Source organism: Telopea speciosissima, chromosome 9, assembly GCF_018873765.1.
Source record: "Telopea speciosissima isolate NSW1024214 ecotype Mountain lineage chromosome 9, Tspe_v1, whole genome shotgun sequence".
Lineage (NCBI taxonomy): Eukaryota > Viridiplantae > Streptophyta > Magnoliopsida > Proteales > Proteaceae > Telopea > Telopea speciosissima.
This window is the reverse complement of record NC_057924.1, coordinates 59,481,103-59,504,689: the sequence shown is the minus strand read 5'-3', so window position 1 is coordinate 59,504,689 and position 23,587 is coordinate 59,481,103. Positions and strand designations below refer to the sequence as shown.

The window sequence follows — 23,587 nt, the reverse complement described above, 5'->3', positions numbered from 1 at the left end:
CAATTTAAATCTTTGGTCAGACTACTAATAAAAAGAAGATTAGTAGAAAAATAGGGAACATGCAAAACAGAATTTAATGTAAGGGTAGGAGAGCAACGAATGGAACCCTTTCCATGAATAGGAGAAAGGGAACCATTAGCCACTCGAACAAGATCTTTTCCAGAAGGAGAATAATGGTGAAATACATGGGAGGAACCAGTCATGTGGTCAGTAGCACCGGAGTCTATTATCCAAGGACTGGAGACAGCCGATGCACAATGACTACTGACCGAATACCTGAGGCAAAGTAAGAACCAGAAGGAGCAGCAGGTGCAGATGCCGTAGAAGGTGTAGCGGAAGATGTCTGAAGCATGCAACGGAAAGCTAGTAGTTCATCCTGAGTAAGACCAGTGTTAGTAGAAGGGGCTGCAACAGCAGGAACAGCAAATTCAGTAAAATTAGCCTTCGGTTTGGGCTTCCCCAGACCTCGTTTCGCCTCAAAATCAGCAGACTTCCCATGTAATTTCTAGTTTGTTGGGCCTTGGTGTGATAGGGTTTGTGGCAAGTGTCACACTTGGCACAGGCTCTTTGGAGGCAGCATGTGGGCCTTCTTGCGAATCCCTTACACCTGAGCATCATTCCCAACGCATCCATAAGTCTCCTTGGCAGCACTCCAGATTTGATGTTCTGTTTCCAGAAGTAAAAAATTGTTGGATAGGTCTGGTTGCATAGAGTGGATCAAATAGGATATCACCATAGCATCATAAGACATCCAATTCTCTTGCAGAGAACCAGGATCAGCAGGCATGGGGTTAGTCCCAAGGATATGGCCAGTAAGCCCACGACCAGCAATGGTCTATAGGTGGTCTGAGACCACTTTCGGTAGTTGGTACCATTGAGCTTGATAGTAGCAGCAATGATAAGGAAATCTGTCCGTGGTTGTCCATAACTCCCAGAAGTTGCAGAAGAAGTGTCGGAGCCACTCATACTTGCAGCCTACTAAACTTGAAGAAGTAATGAAAGGTGCAGCTAGCCAAGAAGAACAAATATGGAATCGATAAGAAACTCCAAACGCTGAAATCAATCCAAATAGAGAAGGAAACCTGTTGGGGCCAAAAAAACTCAACCTGAGGCTGAGAGCAAGGTCGAGTGGCCTCCTTGAAGGTTGAAAACAGTTCTGAAAATATCAGCAGCAGCAAGCAGCCCTAATCTCAGAAATCGATGTAGGTTAGGGTTTTTGAAAAATACCTGAAGGGGAAAATCGATTTGGTGTTAGGGTTCTTCAAAGAAAGGCTGAGAGATGGATAGATGCTGATGATGGTTGCAGATGAAGTTCCAACAGAGGGAAGATCAATCCAGAAAGTAGTAGAGGCTGAATCTTCAAAAGCTTGGAGAACTTTAATGGAAGGAGGCAGCATCTATCGGGTAGTAGAAGGGTTTATAACATGGGAAAAAGGAGGTAGGTTTGAGGGCAGCAACTAGATCATAAGATCAGCTCATTAGTGCTGCCTTAAGGTGAAGGAGAAGAAACAAGAGGAAGAGGAGAGAAGAGATCGAAGGAAAGAGAAGGGAAGGGAAAAACGATGGAAGGAAGGTGGGTTTTGGAAACTTAGATCAGAGTAGGGTTTGGCTCTGATACCATGTTAGCGAAACAGAAAAATAAGAATGGCTTGAGTGAGTAATGTGGTCACTCAGCCCCTTTACTTATAGCTTTCAATAAGAGGGCAGAATTACAAACATGTCCCCACATTGCCGACTATGCTGGCTATGGAGAAAACAGAGAAAATACCCAAAGTACCCTTATCGGGTTACATAACTCAACATGTATACATCAACAAAGACCAATTCTAAGTACACCCACTCTCATCACTAAGTAAACACGAGCTCCTCTTTTATTAACATGGAATTTGAAATTTATGAAGAAAAAAAATTTGTACAAAATTATTCATATCAGATAAAGATTGGAAAATGAAAAATCTGCTCAAGGTATTCCACATACTGAAGAAACTGAAATAGTCATTCACAAAACACAATTGATAACTTCTACATGTTGGCTGAAAAAAAAACACACGAAAAAGGACTCACGCGTTCATGGAAAAAAACTCATAGTTCACGGTGAAAACTTAAGCTGATCCGGAATAGACTCTCGGAACTCTCGCCAAGATTCATGCCTTGGTGAGGAGATAGCTGAGATGATGCAGGACCATCTACACCAGCTCTTCAGTCTGGTACTCTATTGTTAGAGTTTGTGTTAGGGGTATATTAGTCACTGTTTCTCTTATAAGTCATAGAGTTGTAATTTTTCCCTTTATTTATTTTTTTTATCTTTTACCGCCTTAGGGAGGCCTTTGTAATTCCTAAAGAATTATTAGTGAAGTAAATAGGTGTTAAGAGAAGTATAATTATTAGAAAGACATGCTCAAGATTGTTTCGGCTTACAAGCCTACACCCAGATCTGAAGAAAGGAAAATTGAGCCTCACAAGGTTGAAGGAAAAAAGCTAGAAATCTCCAGAGGCAATGAGTGGCTAAAAAACATTATATGTTACAATTGTGGCAAGAAAGGTCACTTCGGCAACAAATGTTCCCACAAGACCCGTTTTGTGACCATGGTTGAGAGATTGTGTTATGGTCTTGATTTCCTGAGCATGTAAATGAGGATGAACTTAAACCGTTTACTTTTCTGGGACAAGTACCTTAGCTCTCTGCTTCCTTTGTTCTTGTTTCTCTTACCTATTTTGGAGAATAGTGCTGGAAACAATGAAGTTGTTGAAGTATACATTGATGCTGCCCTTCCCTAACAGTTTGAGCTTTTACGTGAATCGGTAATGAACATGGCATCAAAGCAGGGAGGTCAAGTGTTCGACTCCTAAGAAGTGCATGAGAAGAGTTTTCCCGACATTTCTTCTCCCTCGGTGCCACACGAAGAAACTGCCGCGTGAGCTCTAAGTGCAAGGACCATGGGATCTTGGCCTGCACGTGTGGGAGAGTGTTGATGTGAAACCCGGTCAAATTTCATAATAAATTTGAACTTTTGGAATCTGTGTGATTTCAAGTTCTGGTTCAACTTTGCCCATACTAGCCTCTAATTTGTGGGCCGTCTTGATTAAGAAATTCAGACCTATCTCATGACTCGTCTGTAAAGGCATTCCGATCAGCCAATTATCGTGGCCTTAAATGAGTCTGAGGTGTCTAGCGGAAGACAACACATAAGCTTGGCATGCTAGATTGATGGCCTGCGAAGCCTCTCTCTGTCTTAAGCCGAATCTCAGGTAAGAATCCCATTTTATATGTATATATGTTGTATTTTTAATTAATTAGTGTATTAGGGGCAGAATAGTAATTTTTACCTTGTGGGACCCCGCACCAGAGCTACCTGTGTCGGGTCTGCTGGCTGGACAAGCTGTAGGACCTCCCCCTTAATTAAACTCAATGTAAGTATAATTTAAAATATATTTATATAATGTTTTGTACGACCAAATAGGGTTAGAAGGGTATTTTAGTAAAATTGACTATGTGGGACCCAGTTCCCCAGTGGAGACTGTAATTCCGAACAGTTACCCGTATCTGGATCATCCCTGATGTCGCATGACATCATTCTGTAGCTGGAATAAGGTAATAAATACAAAAGAATCAATTTTAGAAATAATTTATAACCAAATGACCATTCTGCCCCTTAGTGCTTAAGTTTCTATAAATATAACCCTCTTTACACTATTCATTATTCACCAACAAAGAGAAGAGGAACCAGAATCGTTCCAGCTTGGAGAAGGAAGAAAGAAAAGGGAAAAGAGAAGAGAAGAAGAGGGATTAGAGGCTGTTCTTGAAGGCTTATCTCTTGCACCTAATTTCGTGCTTAAAGCTTCCATTAGAAGGCTGCAATTACAGTTTCAGGTAAGCCTTGGTGAATCCCTGCTGTTTCCATCTCCTCCTCCTCTAAATTTGATCTAATTTATGCCTAGACTATGCCTAAATAGATTTCTGCCATTAAAGCTTTTAATCCAAGCTTAAACAGTGGAAGTTCCACCTAATTTCTTACTGTTTAGTGCTGTTTAGGTTCAGGTATGCCTGAATCTTCATGGTTGTACTTCTAATCAGCCCAGTTGCTATTTCTAATGGGAAACCATAAACCCTAAGTCAACTAATTTAGGTTTAAATTATGAAATCCCTACATTAGGAAGCCAAATATGAAATTGGAGCCCCAAATAGACTGACCCACCTTGAATTGGTGCTAAATCATCAAATTAGGGCCTTGCATGCAAGGATCCATGCAATTGGAGCAAAACCCCCAAATTCGGACACTGACCCGGATGCTGTTGCAGGCCCAGGGGCGGTTGACCGGCTCCCTGGAAGTCTGCATCCGGCTCTCCTATTTTTGTGCCCTTATGACCTATACCCCTTGGGACTTGACCTTAGACCATCCCAGAACCTATTGCATGGTGTTTGGTATGTTGTTTAGGGCTGTTTCTACTGTTTTCTAGTCGGTTTGTTGGATTGTTGTGGGTAACGACCTAGGATTCCTTCATAACTAATCTATAATATTCTTGTCTCATATTTAGGGTATCTGATCTGTTCTTTCCTATTGGAATTTATTCACCTAGGCTAGCTACAATTACAGGTAAGGGATTCGACCTTAATTTCTGTGTGTTTATCACATTAATTTCAATTTTATGCTGAATGCCATGCTCATGCATCATTACCTCTATACCTGAAGCATGTAGTTTTCTAGCTTTTATTTAATGCATTAGATCGTATGTAAAATAGGTTGCCAAAGACATCCGCATTGCATTTGCATTGATTATTTATATGATGTGAATTTATGATGATGGAATTCGGTAAATTATAACTCGGATCATGCTTGTCTCATCATGTTTAGATCGCGAGGCTAGGAGGATATTCATTACCCAAGATCTGCGCCCTTTACCAACGGGGAAAGGTGTTGGACAACCCGTGGCGAGACCGATGTGTTAGTTTTGGGATGCCATCTTCTCGTCCCATGTTAGCGGGTCCCTAATTCCGCTGTGGGAATAAACAGAGTGGGTTGATCATTTGGGGTCTGTCGGGTCCGATGTGTTAGTTCGAACGCGGGTCCTCACCGTGGTAGAATGGTTTCGCTCGGGTGACCGAAGGGTTAGTTCGGACCGAGGTTAGCATCTACCACTAGTAGTAGTACTTATACCCCATGAGACTTAGTATCTGTCTTAGGAACATGTTAGTTTAGCACATGCATCATGGATTTATTGTGTTTGTATGCTTGTACCCCCCCTTACTGGGCTCAGTTGAGAGCTCACCCCTGTGGATATCCTTATTTTTCAGGTGATTTAGTTACTTCTAATGTTGGATTTGCGACGCTGGAGTTTGAAGTGCACGATACTTCGTGCGCACGTGATGATTGGGCAACCTCCTGATCTTGGCCTGATAGTCCAGGCTACCTCCCCACTCTTTTATGCTTTATAAATGCTTTACATAGTTATGGAATAGTTTCTTGTGTACTTTTACTCTGTGCTACCTTTGAGAACTGTATAGTTGTATCACAAGCCTTATCATTTATATAAATGAAATATCATTTAGACTTCTCTTACTAATGATGTTATCTCTATTAATTAAATTGTTTCCGCTGCCTCTGATTACTGTATCTGTGAGCAATGATTGTGAATAGGGTACTGCACTTGTGATCCTTGGGTATTGGTTGGATGTCAGAGACATCCCGCCACACTTGGCCCTTAATAACCGGGCCGGGGTGTGACAGTTGAAGTATACATTGATGCTGCCCTTCCCTAACAGTTCGAGCTTTTAGGTGAATCGGTAGTGAACAGAAGTTGAATTAAAAAAAAAAATGTTTACATCGAGGGTAAACAACCTCCCAAGCCAAAGCTTGTATTCCAAATATTCAATTCCCATTACATTATCCAATAGCTAATTTATAGACTCCTACCTCCCTTCAATAACTAATTCCAAAAGAATAACTCCCCATGTAAACGTAACTGCTATATAGTGGCTCTTCACACCCCACTCTCCTAAGGACTTGATAACTACTTCCTAAGACTTGGTCAACTAACCGTTGCAAAGAGTCCCACAACCATAAGCAACTCTTGCACGTCTCCACCCAACCCAATACAAGGAAATAATTAGAGAAAAAATAGGAAAATACCTACACTTAACTACCCTCCCCCCTTAACAATGGCATTGTCCTCAATGCCACACTCATCCATGATCCATGGCACCATCTTCGTCTTCTTCACAGCAAGCTTCAATTAAAAAGAGTTTCTTGCATTGATGTCATGGAGCAAATTTCTCGCAGCAAGCCTCAATTAAAAAGAGTTTCTTGCATTGATGTGTTGGAGCAAATTTCTCATTGCAATTAAAACATAGACCCTTAGAACGCCTCTCTTGCAATTCAGCTTGTGACATCTTTTTAACCGGAATCGTGGATTGGCCAATGGAAAATACGTTGTTAATTGAGGCATTTTCCTTGGAGTCCGAAGGTACTACTTTGTTCAAGGACAAATCACAAGCCTCATACAGCCGAGCCAACCCAATTGACGCCGATAGTGTAACAGGCTTGCAAGCTTGGACGTCAACTTTCAAACTCTCCTTCAAGCCATTGATAAAACACCCAACTTGTTGTTGTGGGGATAATCGACCTGCACATATTAGCAACTTTTCAAATTGGGTTTGGTACTCCTTGATGGTCCCTGTTTGATGCAACTTGGTTAAATCTCCAAAGAAATCCTGAAATTGAGTTGGACCATACCTCAAATGAAGTTCTTCTTTGAAAGTTGTCCATGAAACAATTTCTTGTTCATCCTTCATCAATTGGAACCATAGCCGCACGTCACCCTCCAAGTTGAAAGAAGCAAGCGGTACATGCTCTTCTTCTGGAGTTTGGTGGAATTCAAAAAATTAATATGCTCAACAAACCCAGCTGGTAAGGTCTTCAGAACCATTGAATTTTGGGAAATCCAACTTCGCCATCTTTGGCAAATATGTTCCAGCAGTCCTAGTGGTATTCGAGTTGTTTAGACGACCATTGGGTCCCCATTATGCCTTTGCTGGTTGTTGGAGGATTCAGCATGATCGTGGTAGCCAACAACGTGATCGTGTTGATGGCTGTAAACAGGTTTTGCATTGAATCCATCATCTCCTTGAATTTGCACTCTTGTTCCTCCTTCAAACTTTCCACATCCAACTTCAAACTACCCATTTTAGACTCAAGTCGTACGAACCGCTGGTCAACCATGCCTGGCTCTGATACCATTCTGTTATGGTCTTGATTTCCTAAGCATGTAAGTGAGGAGGACGAACTCAAACCGTTAAGGATACTTGGCCTGGGACACTGATACCATTCTGTTATGGTCTCGATTTCCTGAGCATGTAAATGAGGACGATGAACTCAAACCGTTAAGGATACTTTCCTGGGACAAGGCTTCCCTTGTTCCTGTTTCTCTTACCTATTTTGGAGAAGGGTGCTGGAAACAATGAAGTTGAATAAAAAAGAACAAATGTTTACTTTGAGGGTAAACGATCTCCTAAGCCAAAGCCTGTATTTCAAATATTCAATGCCCATTACATTATCCAATAGGTAATTTATAGACTCCTACCTCCCTTCAATAACTAATTCCTAAGGAATAACTCCCCTTGTAAATGTAACTCTGACATAGTGGCTCTTCACACCCCACTCTCCTAAGGACTTGATAACTACTTCGTAACACTTGGTCTACACTCGTTGCAAGGAGTCCCACAACCATAAGCAACTCTTGCACATCTCCACTCAACCCATTACAAGGAAATAAATAGAGAAAAAACCCACATGTAACAGATAGTTGCAAGGATGGGGTTGAGATTTGTCAGCCTGTTCCTGTTGATCCAAATAATGACCCCATTATGGTCTTGATGATGAGGTTAAAGTCCCCTCAACTAGTCTTACTTCCTTTTCCTTCTCCAATGCATTAACAGAGAAAGCTTCCCTTTTCAAATAGAAGGGTATTCCGGTATTCTGTTGCATGATGAGGATTTTACAGCAGTCCATATTGTTGTTAACATATGAGCAGAAGCCAATCTCATCTCAACTGACCTAGTTCGAGCACTTAATCTTCCCACGGAAGAAGCTCTTTTAAAACAATTTACGTGCGAGGTTTTTGCTTACTGCAAGAGAGGATTCCAATATTGCTGTTCAAATTCACCTATGGGTCAGGCCACTTCACTACCAAGTTCCTTGCTTAGTCAACCCCTTAGCGAATTATGACGTTATTGAAGAGTATGGCAGTGAAAAGCTAGTATTCTCTACGATGGTGCACAGAATACTGTCAAGGTGAAACAAGGAGAGAAAACGTAATTGATGTTGCCTCACATGTGGATATGCCTCCACAGTGACAGTTTCCTCCTCTTCTAGCTATTCTCCCCACTCGTACAGAGGGAGTTGCATTCCAACTATCTTCCCAAGATACATGCTCCGTGTCAAGAGCACTACAATAGCATTTTCGGTTCGCAATGTAACTCAACAAAGTAGAGTTCTTTAAAAAGTGGGAGAGTTGATGCAGTATCACTCTCATGGTGGACCGATTTGAACCAGTTTGGAAACTCAGACCAAGGAGGACCAACCAACCTGGCTGTCAGGAATTTACTTTCTTTCTTCTTCTTTTTTTTTTGGGGGGGGGGGGGGGGTGGGGGAGGGGGTTATTTTTGTCATTTGATGTTTATTTATTTTGTATTCCTGTTTAGCTGTCAATAGGTATAGATTGGAGTTTGGCAAAGTTTGTTTACGGGTATTTTTTTTTTTTCCTGTTTTAACAATAGTATAAATGCAAGTTTCCCATCAATTGAAGAGTTAGAGTTGATTGAATGAAATTTATTTTGAGTTACATATGCTACTGTGAGTTGCAGTTGCTTGACTGGATTCATCCTTTCCTTTTCTGTTTGATTCCAGATATGCTCCCTCCAGGACTGATCCTCTTCTTTCAGATACTGTTTATGCTAATAGCTTCTTGTACTTATATCCTCCTTGTTTCTCTTCTTCTGTCCCTTCTTTTCTTATTTATTCATTACTGTTCTTCCTCCGCTACTACTTTCATTACCCTAGGTAGGAAAGGGCTCAATACAACTCCCTGCTTACAAGCCTATTGACCTGAGATTTGGGAATTTGTTTGCTTCCGCAAGGCGACTTCAACTCGAGTTCCTAGCACTTAATATCACCTCTTCTGTGAGATCGAAATCCACAACCAGGTCTGGTTGCTACAGTTCCACCCAAGGATTAAGAAACATATCATAGCGGTGGGGTGATTTTAAGAAATGTATCGTATCGTATCGTATTGTATCGTATCGTATCGTATCGTATCGTATCAGAGATAAACAATATACGCATGAAAATGGTCCAGATACACATGGAGATACGCTTTTGTAGCCAAAAATAGTATAAATATGCAATATATAACATGTATCATGCATAAGCACTAAAATGGAGAACAAAGTATAATGAAACAAGTTCTATTCAATAGAAATTTTTATGAAGGATGAGGTTTCTTACATGTAGTAATAGTCTATTGTATAATGAGACAAGTTCTCATAGTGATTTAACCAAAAAAATAAACTTCTCCTTCAATCTCTGATTTCAGCCACTCGAATGATCGAAAGAAAGGTTTGCTGGTTGAATCTGATTCATTTTTTATGCGTCAATGTAAACCCCAAGTTGGAAAAGTGGAAAAAAAGAGGTCGAGAGCAAGGAATGAGACTCTTGGATGGTCATTTCCGCCTTCAGAACTCGTTTGAGTTCTGGAATGTGAACACTAACTTTTAATGGCCTGTTTCTCATCATATCGCGCTGTATCGGCTGATACGTTAGCGATAACGTACCGATATTTTAATTTTTTTTTTCAGCCCCTTAACTTGACATATCGATGAATATCAGTATGTATCAGTAGTACCGTATCGTATCGTATCGTATCGTATCGCACTGTATCAGCCGATACAATGTGATACATATCAATACATGATAAATAAATAAAAAGGTCGTACCCAGTGCACAAGGCTCCCGCGTTTAGCAGGGGAGGGTCAAATGTACGCAGCCTTACCCCTGTGTTTCCAGGACTTGAACCCGTGACCAAGCGTTCAGCAAGTGAGCACTTAACCAATGCGCCAAGCACGACCTTCAAAAATGGAGGACTATGCAAAGAAGCTTCTCTAAATGGGGCCTTCTAAACATGTCTCCCATTAACCAACACAAATCACCACGGGTACTGAAATGCATTCACTAAAACAAAAAAACTGAATTGCACAATTAACATGATCAAGGCCTGCACCATTTGCACCTCGCATGGACACTACTAGTTTAGTATTATGATAGTCTATAAATTGTTATCCATAAGGAAACCACTTCCTTTTTAACATTGAGTGCCTACCACATAACGAGACATTACCCAGTGTACAACAACAACAACTCAGCCTTATCCCAACTAAATGGGGTGGGCGACATGGATCCTTACAAACAAAGTAGGGAAAACAGAGGTCCTCACAAAGTATAAGTGAAGTAAGAGGAATGAAGAATAAAAAATGAAGAAATGAGATAAGAAAAGTGATAAATGGAAAAATGAAAAATTAGAGTAAGAGGAAAGAGGCAAGCCCAGGAAATTAGGAAAATCTCAGCTACCTGGTGTCGACAACGTGGATCTTTGCCCTCCAATAGACTCCATCTGAGGTCATACTTGGCATAAGACCCAGACTTTGCATGTCATTCTTCACAACCTCATCTATGGTCATTTTAGGCTTGCCCCTAGTTCTTTTAGCTCCCTCAATCGAAATCAGGTCACTCCTCCTTACTGGAGCGTCCCCAGGCCTCCTTTGGAAATGGCCAAACCACCTCAAACGACATTCCCAGAGCTTGTCACTGATCGGGGCAACTCCCACATCGGCTCTAATACTTTTGTTCTTCACTTTATCCTTCCTAGTTTCACCGCACATCCATCTTAACATCCTCATCTCTACAACACATTGCTTCGCTATATGGCACTTCTTAACTGTCCAACATTCTGCCCCATACATCATAGCAGGTCGAACCACAGTCCTGTAAACTTTCCTTTAAGCTTTAAAGGAATGTGTCAGTCACACAGTACTCCGGTCGCCCCTCTCCACTTCATCCATCCCACTTAAAGGACATAGCCACTTGGTGGTAACTCTCTCCCCTCAATTTTCACCATGTCATCATCCACCATAGTGTGACTAAAGTTACACATCATATACTTCGTCTTTGATCCACTAATCTTAAAGCCACTTGCTTCCAAGGTCGATATCCACATCTCTAACTTAGCGTTAATCCTTGCTTTTGTCTCATCCACCAAAACGATATCATCCGCGAATCGCATACACCACGGTACCTCGTCTTGGATGTTCTTGGTTAATTCATCCATGATAAGCACAAACATATAAGGGCTTAGGGCTGATCCTTGATGTAACCCAAATGTAATTGGGAATTCCTCGCCCTGACCTCCCACAGATCTCACACTAGTCACCAAATTCCCATACATATCTTTAATTACATCGATATATTTACTCGACAACCCTCTCTTCATAAGAACATGCCGGACTAGATCTCTAGGGACTCTGTCATAGGTTTTCTCCAGGTCAATAAAGACCATATGGAGGTTCATCTTGCTAGCTCTACACTACCCAGTGCACAATTTTTAAAAATTCTAAAAATATATAGAGGTAAAATTCCAGATAGAAACAGATACCCCATACCTGTAACCCTATAATTTCCTACCTAACATGTGTACATAGGGAAAAATAAAAGATCTAGGTAATCATAGAAAGGGGCATGTATGTTAAAGAATAATCAAGACCATGAATACGACTCTGAGTATAAACACAATTAGAAGATCCACATAGGCTAAAGCAGGGAAACATCATGTAAGGCATGGTAGAATTCACGCTCCACAACTATTTCTGGGAGGTACTAAATATAATTTACCAACATAAAGACAAAACATCGTCTTACCCGATCTGCAGCTGCTTGTAGGGTAACATGATCTCCCCATTCACCAGATCTAGAATAAAAAAACAATTTTTGCAAGAAATTATCAGTAAGATATAAAGAAAATTATTTATACACCTGAATAGATGAGAATGGAAAACATTCTTCGCAATTTTACAGGAGGAAAAACAATACAAAGAACCCAGGATGTCAAACCTTTTCATCTTCTTCAGGTATTGTTTGTACTTCATTGGCACATATCCTTCATACAGCTTTTTAAAATGTTTTAGCTGGAATTGGGAAATTTAATTGTCAGGAAATAACATAATAAAATGAAACTATTGTGAAGTATGAGCTTAGAGATATTAAAAAAAAACTATATATCTGGCCCAGGTATGGGAACTAATTAAGTGTCACCACCTCCCACATTGCAGACATAGCAATGGAGAGAAGAACCTGAGGGAATCTAACAGTGTAGATTACCAAGAAAATAAACCAGAATTCAACTCCAAACAACAGAAAAACAGAGGCAAGAACCTGCTGCAGAAATAGCTCATATGCTCATGTGGAATAAGAAGAATAGAGATCAGATCTGTCCTGTTTGTACAAAGCAGTTTAAAGCTAAAACCCTACTGGACTGAAACTGAAATTGCCTCTCTAATCACCTATTAGTGGGAAGTAAAAAAAACTTTTAGCTAATAAAACCAAACTGAAAAAAATTAAGACACTGGTGGAAAATAGGCAAGACAAGCACATGCAAGCCCATGCGGGACTCGCTTGTGTGTGCTTACCTGATTAGTTGTAAATAATACAGTTCATTTTTTTTTCCAGAGGGGGGGGGGGGGCCTAATTTGGGAGGGTTAGTTTAGTTAATAGCAAGATGAAGTTAGGTTGACTGATCCATTGTTTACGTAATACTGGCTGTCACTATCTTATATCTCAAGGGTTAGAAATGGAAATTTACCCTGGCATTGCAGGTTTGGAAAGTAAGAGAAGTGTCGGAGTTCATTGGAAAGTCAGGAAGACAACTAACAAGAACCAATCGATCGTCATGTAAGCAGAACGAACATTATAACACAGTTCAAACAAAATTACAGAGCAGACATAGGAACAAGGACTAACAAATAACAGCCAAAGCAGCCCAAATGAAAAACCCCAACATGCAAAAAAGAAAACAAAAAAACTGCCTTCACTACGCCTCACCGCAGCGACCTCTCCATCGCTGTACAGCCGCAGCTGCCTCCTACCATAACCTCCTCTGGTCGCTGCACCCCTACCGCACCCTTCCCATTATCGTTGTGCCTCCCGCCGCGACTACTTTGTCGTTGCTCTCCCACCTTGCCACCGTCGCAACCTCGTCTTGTCGTTGCTCCAACTGACCCCAAGGTCACTGCACCTCATCGTCACAACTCTCGTCACCTAAGCTGCCACCATTGCCCTTCGTTGTGACCCACTCCTTATCGCCGGATCTTTATCCCTTGAAATTCCCTGCCCGGTCCAGTTCCCCTAGTGCCCCTAACAAGGGGGGCGCAATGACCATTCCACCCTTGCCCGAACACTCTGCCTGGTTGGGGTCCACCCGCCTCTTATTACAGGCACTTGGACCAGGCAGGAAATTGCAAGAGATAATTTTCCCCCTGTCGCCACAACCTCCTGATTGCAACGCCGTTTCACCAGCCTGCCTTCCTTGTCGCTGGCATTGCCGCCATTGCAGTTCGCAGTGACCCCCTCTAATGTAGCTTTGCTGCCATTAATAGCTCTGAGGCAAATTAATGTAACTCTAGATAGGTAAAGTTCCTACTAGAGGCCAATTATCCAGGATCCAATGACAAAGGACCAAAGGGGCTGCTGGTTAGTATAATCCACTGGCCGCAAGCTTAGACAACAGAGAAGGATACAACCACCATCAATCTTAGGGATCCTCCCGGCCATCACAGCACAAGGAGTCGTAGGAGATCCACCTACCCTTTCCACCTTGATAGAACCACAAGGATGCAAAATCTCTGCACAGCAGAACAACAGCAACAATGGCAGCAAAACACATTCACGATTTTGGGAGGCTAATCCTCTTCTGAAATTTTATTAACTTATATAATAAGGCCAAGGGCCAATGTCAATTCAGCTTTGGAATAGGATTCCTCAGCTGAAAGACTTACAAACTATTTCCCCTTCTAAAAATCGTGGAAAGGGAGGAATTCAATTCAAAACAGCTAATTAAAAGAAGATTCCTTATCAGCCAATAGGATTTAAGACCCTATTAGCCAATAGGAGCACTTAAATTGAACCAATTGGATGCAACCAATTTGAACCGGTTCAATTAAAAACAGAAAAAATAAACTAAGTATAGGAATTTAAACAAACTACTAAGCTATTAACTAAGTATGGGGGGGCCAAGAAAAGGATCCCATTACTGACCAACCCTATACCTCTGTGGCACCTACATCAGATTCGTTGCCTCCACCACCAAGTAATATCTCTCCTATACCTGATAATGTTCCTATTGCTCCTTCGGGTGACAACCTTCCTATTGCTAATCGAAAAGTACACTCTTGTACTCAATACCCTATTTCCATTTTGTTTCTTATGGATCTTTATCCCCTTTCTATCGTGTGTTTGTTTCCTCGTTATCTTCAGTGTCCATTTCAAAGGATTGGAAAGAGGCCATTACAAATCCGAAGTGGAAGGCTGCCATGCTAGAGGAAATGCAAGCGTTGAAAATGAATGGTACCTGGGAACTTGTCCCTTATCCTGAAGGGAAGAAATTAGTAGGCTGCAAATGGGCGTTTACTATTAAGCAAAGAGCAGATGGGACCATTGAGAGATACAAGGCACGCTTAGTAGCCAAGGGCTTCACCCAAACTTGTGGGATCGACTGCCAAGAACCTTTTCTCCTAGTGCCAAGATGAACTATGTCAGGGCTTACTATCTTGTGCCGCTAACCTTGGGTGGAATCTCTAACAGTTAGACGTTAAGAATGCATTCCTTAACGGGACCTGAAGAAGAAATTTTTTTGGGTGAATAAGAAATTCATTACCAAAGAGAAGAAAGAAATACATGGCCCCTAGCGGGGAGCAACAAAACAAAAAATCTGAGACCAGCCCTTAAAGAATAGGGCCCGGTTTAGTAAGAGTGACAGAAGTGAGACCCCAGGAAACAACAATGTGCCTGTTCCTTGGGGAGCCAATATAAGAAGAGGGAGGAGCTGAGGCTAATTTGGCCTTAATTTCAAAAGAAATGGAGTCCCAAATCTACTGATAGGAGCAAGAGTTGGAGGTCCATTTCCTGATATTACGCTCCATCCAAATGTGATTAAGCGTAGCACAAAAAGCAAGCTTCCCAACAGTGTCGCATATAGAAGAGCCTGCATAAGTCATATCTATCCAAATCCATTCGCGGGAAAACGGCAAGATTCTGCGGCGGGCAGGCCAGCATTTGAGCAGGACTCCATTCCAGATTGCTTTGGCAGTAGGGCACTCAAAGAATAGATGGTCGATGTCTTCCACATTGTTCCAGCAGAGGCAGCAAGACGGAGGGACTTGGATGTGGCGATGCCGAAGGAAGGCTTGGGTTGGAAGGCAGTTGGAAAAAATCCTCCAAGCTGGGAAGCAATGAATAGGGATGTGCTGCTTGAACCAGACAAGCTTCCTCCAAGGAACAAGCGGACCCTTGAGGCGAATAGTATCCCAAGCTGAATTAGAGGAGAAGGAGCTGGAGCTGCTGGTGTTCCATAAAACATAGTCACCCATGCTTGTGGGCCTACGGGGAATGGAGGCAAGATCATTCCAAATGTGAGCACGGCACTGGGATACAGTAGGGGAAGGAGACCAGCCAGTTGGGCCTAAGATATCAGCAACCAAGGAGAGCCTGTGGAGGCCAGTAGCATAAATGGTACGAGGAGATATCATGCTGATGAGGATCCCCTTAGGGTACCAGTGGTCTAGCCAGAGATAAGTGGAGAGACCATCTCCAATCTGATTTCTGATGCTGTGGAGAACCAAATGTCGGGAGTCCAAGATCTTACGCCAAACCCAAGAACAATCTGAGGAAGCAGAAGCAGACCAAATAGAGTCCTGACAGAGAATGTTCGAGTAGATCCAATCTACCCAAATGCTCTTCTGATTAGACATAATTTTCCATATGAGCTTGATGATCCCTGCTGAATTTACCTCTTTGATTCTTCTAATGCCCAGACCTCCTTCCTTTTTGGGAAGACAGACAACTGCCCAGCTAAGGGGGTGGAGGAATCTAGAGGACTCCTTACCCTTCCAAAGGAAGGAGGCGAAGACGGATTCCAAGGACTTGATTGTAGCTTGGGGAAGACTATAGATGCCTGACCAGTAGATATAAGAGGACTCCAAGACTGAACGAATAAGAACCAACTTGCCTGCATAGGAAAGAAGCTTGCCTTTCCATAACTGAAGTCTTTTGCGGATAAGATCAAGCATCGGGGTGCAATGATGAGCTCTAAGCCTAGCAGGAATAAGAGGGAGGCCCAGGTACTTGACTGGGAGGTGACCCTCAAGGAAGCCAGATCGCTGGAGGAAAGCCTGCTTGAGAGAGTCAGAGACTCCTGCTAAAAAAAGCTGAGACTTAGCAGGATTGAGGCGAAGGCTGGACATCTCATAAAAGTGCTGGAGACAAAGTAAGGAGGCATCAAGGGAAGACATAGACGCCTTGGAGAAATTCATCAAGTCATCAGCGAAGGCCAGGTGAGTAAGCATGAGACCTTTACACTTAGGCAGAGGAGGAATGAGCCTCTGATTCGTGGTAAATTGGATTTTCCTGGAGAGGACTTCCAAAGCCAAGGTGAACAAGTAGGGGGATAAAGGACAGCCCTGCCGAATGCCTACACTAGCTTCGAAGAACCTCGTCGGACTGCCATTGATTAGGACAGAGAACCTGGGAGTGGAGATACAAGCATGGATCCAGTTGACAAAGATTGCAGGAAAACCCATCTTGGTCATCACTTGAGAAATGAAATCCCACCTAAGAGAGTCAAAAGCCTTATGGAGATCAATCTTCAAGAGAATAGAGGGGGCATGGTTTTTCCTTTCAAACCCTCTGAAAATCTTCAAGAGAATATGGAGATCAAACCCTCTGACCTTTACATGGGCATGCCTCACGTTTCGCTACACCATCTACTGCTGGTTGTGTCTGCAAGTTACAAAAATCCTTATATGATCTTAAGCACTCCCAGGGCATGGTTTGGCCGCTTCTTGAAGGCCATGCAGAAATTCAGGTACCAACAAAACCAAGCTGATCACACCTTGTTTGTCAAACACAAGGATAGTCGGATTACTGTCCTCATCATTTATTTAGGTCTTTATTTTTTCTTTTGCCTCCTCTGAAGGAAAGTAAACTATACCATATTCATTCTCTTTACTGTGGTCAACACTTCTCCCTTGATATTGCTACTATAATGCAGCTGTTCATTTTTCTCCTTCATCTGATATGATCCTTAGAGAGTTGATTTGTATTCCTGATTTTTTCTCGACATGAGACCAGATCCTTACCTTTGGTACAATAAAAAACTCTTCCAGGATTAATATCAGTCACAGTATGTCAATATTGTGTTTCTGAAGAGTGTTCATATCTTCCCCTCTTCAGTAGGCAGCAGGTCAAAGCAGCACCACCCATAAAACCCCCAACCAGTTTTTCAACCAGGTAGTACTTTCCAAGGAGTGAGGTGTGAGGACCCATCTAGTGGATTTTTTTTTTTTTTTAAATTATGTTTTTCGCTTTTTTGGGAACTCCTCAAATTACCGAATGAGGAGAGATGCATTGACAAGAGTGTTTCTCAGATTGTGTGCGAGTACAAAACAGAGTTGACAACAGTGTTTCCCAATTGAGGGTGGACCTCGGTGCAACGGGGTGCAACGGGGTTGCTCCATTGCAACCTAGTGATCGCAGGTTCAAGTCGGGACACGGGAAACAGCCTATCCATGAAGCGGGGGTAAGGCTGCGTACATTATGACCCTCCCTAGACCCTGCAGTGGTGGGAGCCTTGCACACTGGGTATGACTTTAGTGGGCGGACCTCGGCGAAATGGTAAGGTTGCTCCATTGCAACCTCGTGGTGGGTCGAGTCAGGAAACAGCCTCTCCACGAAGGGTAAGGCTGCATACATTATGACCCTCCCCATAACACGCAGTGGCTCCCTCATGCTCTGGGTAAGCCCATTTTTTTCACAAAACAGAACTTTGGAGATTTAAAGTGTTTCAGTAATAACCAATCAAATGTCCAAGGACTAATCAACCAATATTTCCACGAAGCATTTGGTATGATCTTGGTTTACTAGAGTCAAATCAACTAGTCCTTATAGTGGGGGGGGTAGGTAGAATGAACCCTGGGTTCAGGCTAAACACCTCCCTTGCAAGATCCCAAGCAAACCCAAATCCAAAAAGTCAACCTTCTCAGATGAAGGTTAAACTCTGATTATCAATCACAAATAAATAGAATAGATATCCTTCAGAAAACGTCAATGATCTAACAGTTGGATTAAGAGTAATTAGAAGAGATTCAAATCTAAACTGAAATTGAACAAAATTAGAGATTCCTAATTAATCATGATTAAAAGGTCAGATCGGTATGAAACTCAAATTGAGTCCCCTTCTTGGAAAGGTCAACAAAACCCAATGTATGAATCAAGCGTAATGGTTAGATTAAAAGTAATTAGAAAAGTTCAGGTCTGAAATATAAAATAAGTGAAAACAAGAGAATTCTAATATCAGCAAAACCAAAACTCAGATCAGGAAGATACCCTGGTCGAAGGTCAGGCCTAAGGTGGCCTTGAATGCCCCAAATCTCACCCCAACTGAGGAGTAAATCTGTTTCAGGTGGCAAAATAATTCTGACTGGAAGTAAGGCCAAAACAGGGTAACCGCAAGTTGATATTAAATCCTCTTCAGAGAAGAATCAGCAAGAACAAAATATTATGAAGAACAATAGACTGGTGAGGATTAATCTAACACAACTCAGACAGAAAACACAGCCCAGTAAAACCGATGGATAATAGGATTCATACAGTACCTAATCGACAGAGCATAAAATAAAGAAAGACTAAGAACAATGGCTTCCCACCAATGGATCAGAATCCCCCTGTCGAAGCTTCACACCATGACTGAGTCGCACAGCAGAGTTGCAGAGCTTCCAACTTTAAATTTCTTAAATTGTATGGAGCTCTTGGCTCTTACAAGCTTATATAGAAAAGCTAGAACACAATCCTAATCTGACTATGAAATCAAATCCTAATATAACTATGAATTCAAATCCTATTGCTAATTACAAAACATAATTGAAAAAAGAAACATAGTACTAATAGGAAAACTTAAATAGCTAACTAAACTAAGCCCACATCTGGTCTGGGCTGGGCTGGACTAAGCCCAAACATAGGCTGGAATCAATCCCAATCGAGCTAGGCGTTCAGCTGGACCTGGGCCTGGCCCTTCTTCTTCTTGCAGGAGTATGTTATATACTCCTGCCCTGATTCATTTTGACCATGCAATGCTTTCAACTACCTAGTTTCAGGATACACAAAATAGCATGCTACAATGAGGACATTCACACCAACAACGAGGATCAAGCCCAGAGTGCTTCAAAAGCTGGAGGGGATTTTTGCTACTAGCAAAAGCTCAAGGGAGGTAATGAAAATCCTTTTGTCGAGAAATTATGAAAATTATGAAGAAAATGAACAACAACAACAACAACATATAAAAAGAATTTCTTAACAAATAAATTTCCACAACTCTTTCTTGAAATCCCCACCCACAACTTAAGACATCAAACATCAAATATCCTTAAGGATGCATGATTCAAAAAAGAAGACAACCGACATCCATATCCTCTCCTATCAAAGAAAGACCATGAATACTTGATATGTACTGTCCATCATGACAAAAGCTTATAACCCCTCTTTTTTCCACTGTTATGTAAAGTTGAAATGAACATGAATAATTGAAAGTTAGAAAATGATCATTAATAGTACAAATGGTATGGTACTGAGGATCTCAACAACGACAGCCATGAACAAACCTTCAAGTCAAATCTACAACTACAACCAACTGATCAAGTAATTCAATAACCAATCTAGTTGAAGAAATACATTATCTTTCTCTTCTCCTTCGTTTTTATTTGTAAGTTTTAAATGCAATTGGTGCTGGCAAAGACACCAAATCTGATTAATCAGCCTTAGATTCAATTTAAGTCCCCAATGGATTATTTGGATCATGGATTAAGCCATTTACTAATGTAATGGGCCAATACAATAAGCCCACATATTAGGGGTTAAAGTCATATACGGGATTAGGCGCTAGTTTTTACTTTGTATTTTGGATTATTTAGAGATTTCCAGCAGCATTAGATTGAGTTAGTGTGACCCTTTTTTAGTGTAAATCAAACCTAGTTTATTTAACTTTAGAAAGTCTGTTATCAAGTTAGTTTCTATTTGTTTCTAGTCTCAGGTTGGAATGTTTTACACTGGTTAGTTGTTACACAAGGAGGCTGTTTGCTACATTACATATAGTAATCGACCCCTCAGTTGTGGACAAATCAGAATTCTCATATAATGAAATTTTCCTTTTCTAAGTTACCTGTGTGGATTCACAGTATAAGGAGCAGATTCTTGTTGGACCAATTGGGTGGATCCCCTAGACCTTGAGGTGGGTCTGAGCTGCACGGTTACTGTTATATGTACATTTCGTGTTCTGCCAATCTTTAATCCTGTCTCTCTACTTTTAATCATTGATCGGCCAGTTTTGCTTATCTTTTCAAGTCCTGAGGATGCTCCATTTTTAGTACAAGTTTCAGGCTTACAGCAACCTGCAACTTCATATTTGTTTCTTGATTCTATTCTGTTTGTCCTGAGATTTCATCCACATCTCACCTATATCATTCTCTGCTAGACCATACCCACAGACCTAGATTCAAAGCTCCAAACATTGACATCCTGCCTACATACTCTGCTCTGGCCAAAACCCATCCCCTACCCAATCGCACCTGTTTTGCTTAACAGCTTTTCTCTCAGACATTAACTACTGTTAGACCAACCAATACCTTCACTAGACCAGAGTTTCAACCTTTACAGAGCCCTAATTGACCTTAGCTCTGCCCTGCTTCAGATTACTTTGATTTCCTGCAAACAGTTCTGTTTCAGCCTTTACACTTTGTTTCTCTTTTGCCAACCTCTATTCCAGATTGAAAAACCCTAGACCTACACCCTAATCTGCCATGCTGCCCTCTTTTTCTATTAGCACTTTGAGCCTACAATTCTGGTTAGGGGTAGGTTTCCTGGGTGCCACCAGCAATGATAAGCCAAACCATAACAAGTTAAGAATTAAGAATGTCCAGAGAGAGAGACTCACCTGCCTCACCACCTCTTTTCTAACATGTTTGTGGTAATCAGGATTCCGAAACAATTGATCTGCTAAAGCTCTAAACTGTTCAAAATGGCAAAGGAATATAATTTAAGATGATAAGAAAATAGCAAACAAACAAGTACCAAAAGTTTAACAGGAAACAGAAAGGGGACTACTCATATGTCAAACCTGACAATTTCCATCTCCTTCGATTTGAAGCTCTTGCAAGCCATAGGTAGTCAACCTGTGAGATAGCCAAAATATTACAAAGAATTATACTATGATTCCATTAACATCAGCATCAATACATAGAAATCTGAATTACCAAATTAACATCACTGACAAAAAACACACAAGAACAATTATGGGCTAGGGCTACAGTTCTTGCTGGAGCAGGCCATTAGCTGTAGTTGTTTGCTGACCGAAGTGATCTTAAAGAAGGCCACTTAAACAAGTTGGATTATCACGATCCAACATTTACCAATTATCAATGTTAGTGTTTGATCATTATGTCTGTTGATACTCTGGATTGGTCCCAGAAGTATATTTAGTATCAAATATCATTATACAGAAATTCAATAGAAAGTTTGACACATAACATCCTTCATTTGTTGGAAACCAATACTAGAACGGAAGGAAAACAGAGAAACCTGTGTTCATGCTAGACAGGCAACAAATGAACATCACAAAAACGTAAGGGCAAAACCAGTGAGCAATGAATATAGGAAAGCCTGATAAAGTCCTCTCACAAATTGCATCAAAAGAACTTAGAAGAATTTTTCATACACAATTCTATTATAAAAAAGCACTACCTCTGTGACAGTCTTTCATGATCCAAAGTTGCATCGTTGACATCAGGAATTTCCTTGTTAACACGAGGAGTGTGCTGCCAACAGAAAGAGCCAATTAATTAGGTTTCAATGGTAGCAGTTGAGACAGTTATCTTAGTAATGGAAATATTAAACAAATCAAATAATTGCCTTCTCTCCAATATCCATACAATTATCATAATTATTAATATTGTCATTGAAAGGTCAAACTGAAATGTAACAAGAAACTATACATCTAAAGGATAATACATTAAAACTTAACAGAAAGTAAACCAATTGTATATTGAATTTTATCCATCAACTGCAACCAATTGTATGTTAGATTTTATCCATCAACTGCTTAATTTGCAGGGTCAAGATTCCCTTGCTGCACAGTGGCCACTGACTAACTATGTGTAAGCACCAGATCTATATTCTACCTGTACATTTTATGCCGGCTTCTCAATAAAGCTCTATCATTATGAATTAAAAATCTAAACACGTGGAGATTAACTATTTCTTTCAAAAGGGGAAATACTCCTTACTATGCTTCTTTTCTTGCTGAATAACTGTTGGCTGGTAAAGAAAGCTTTGATATGATTAAATGTTTTGATACATACCTAAGGCTATTGAAAATTGACTATACATAAACTTGAATGGCAAAACAGGATTCATTTAGCCAACCCCACTTTAGGGGAATACGGCATAGTTAACTTAAGTATTTAATAATATTTCTATATATATATATATATATATGTCAAACAGCCTCCTCTTCATTACAAGAAGATAATTCTTACATAAGCAGCCCAGATGAATGGGGCATATGATCTAAGCTACGTGTGAACCCATAAGAACTAAAGTCAATCTCCATAAATAATTCTCATGACACTATTAATTTCTAATAATTGTACTTATCACGCCATCAAAGAATCTCAAAACATGCTGCAACTTAAGTCCCAAATTTGCTCAACCTCAACAATAAAGAGGCCAAGCAAGCATACGAACTAATGTTGGTAAGCGTTCAGCCAGGAGATAGTGCCACCAACATGGCAACAAGAGAAGTGAACACCTGATTACTTGAAATAAAAAGAGAGGTCTTAATCTTGAAGACTAAAAACCATTTGCCAAATTCTTATCAGATGGCTGATCGAAGGTTTTAAAGATGTAATCAAGAACGAACCATACATGCAATTAGTTTTCAGTTAGAACTAAAATCCTGTAGGACCTTTACCTTTGACAGAGCAATGGAAGAGACATTCATCCCTTGTTGAAACAAATAAAAGAACGACCAGCTCAATCCTTGCCAAAACATGAGGAATGGCTGTATTAACATCACTATGCTGTAACTTGGGCCTTTTTGAGGATTATTTAAGGTTTTGAGGTAATTTTTTATTTTCAGTTAAATTTTCATTTTTTTCAGGTACTGTGATAATGCAGCTCTTCAAGAGAAGTTTCTATTTCAAAGATTCCTAGAGTTACTCGAGGGG

At 40.9% G+C, this 23,587-nt stretch overlaps 1 protein-coding gene across 3 annotated transcripts in view; it reads right to left on the bottom strand.

The window, feature by feature from the left end:
- Positions 1-23,587, bottom strand: part of LOC122641098 (OVARIAN TUMOR DOMAIN-containing deubiquitinating enzyme 11) — a 47,582-nt gene that overhangs the window by 18,731 nt on the left and 5,264 nt on the right. For all 3 annotated transcript variants that reach the window (XM_043834415.1, XM_043834417.1, XM_043834416.1), the window contains exons 3-7: positions 22,104-22,177; positions 21,481-21,535; positions 21,298-21,372; positions 12,156-12,229; positions 11,964-12,012 (exon numbers count right to left, since the gene is read on the bottom strand). In XM_043834415.1, coding sequence (XP_043690350.1) covers positions 11,964-12,012; positions 12,156-12,229; positions 21,298-21,372; positions 21,481-21,535; positions 22,104-22,177 — 327 coding nt within the window. The remainder of the gene's footprint in view (positions 1-11,963; positions 12,013-12,155; positions 12,230-21,297; positions 21,373-21,480; positions 21,536-22,103; positions 22,178-23,587) is intronic.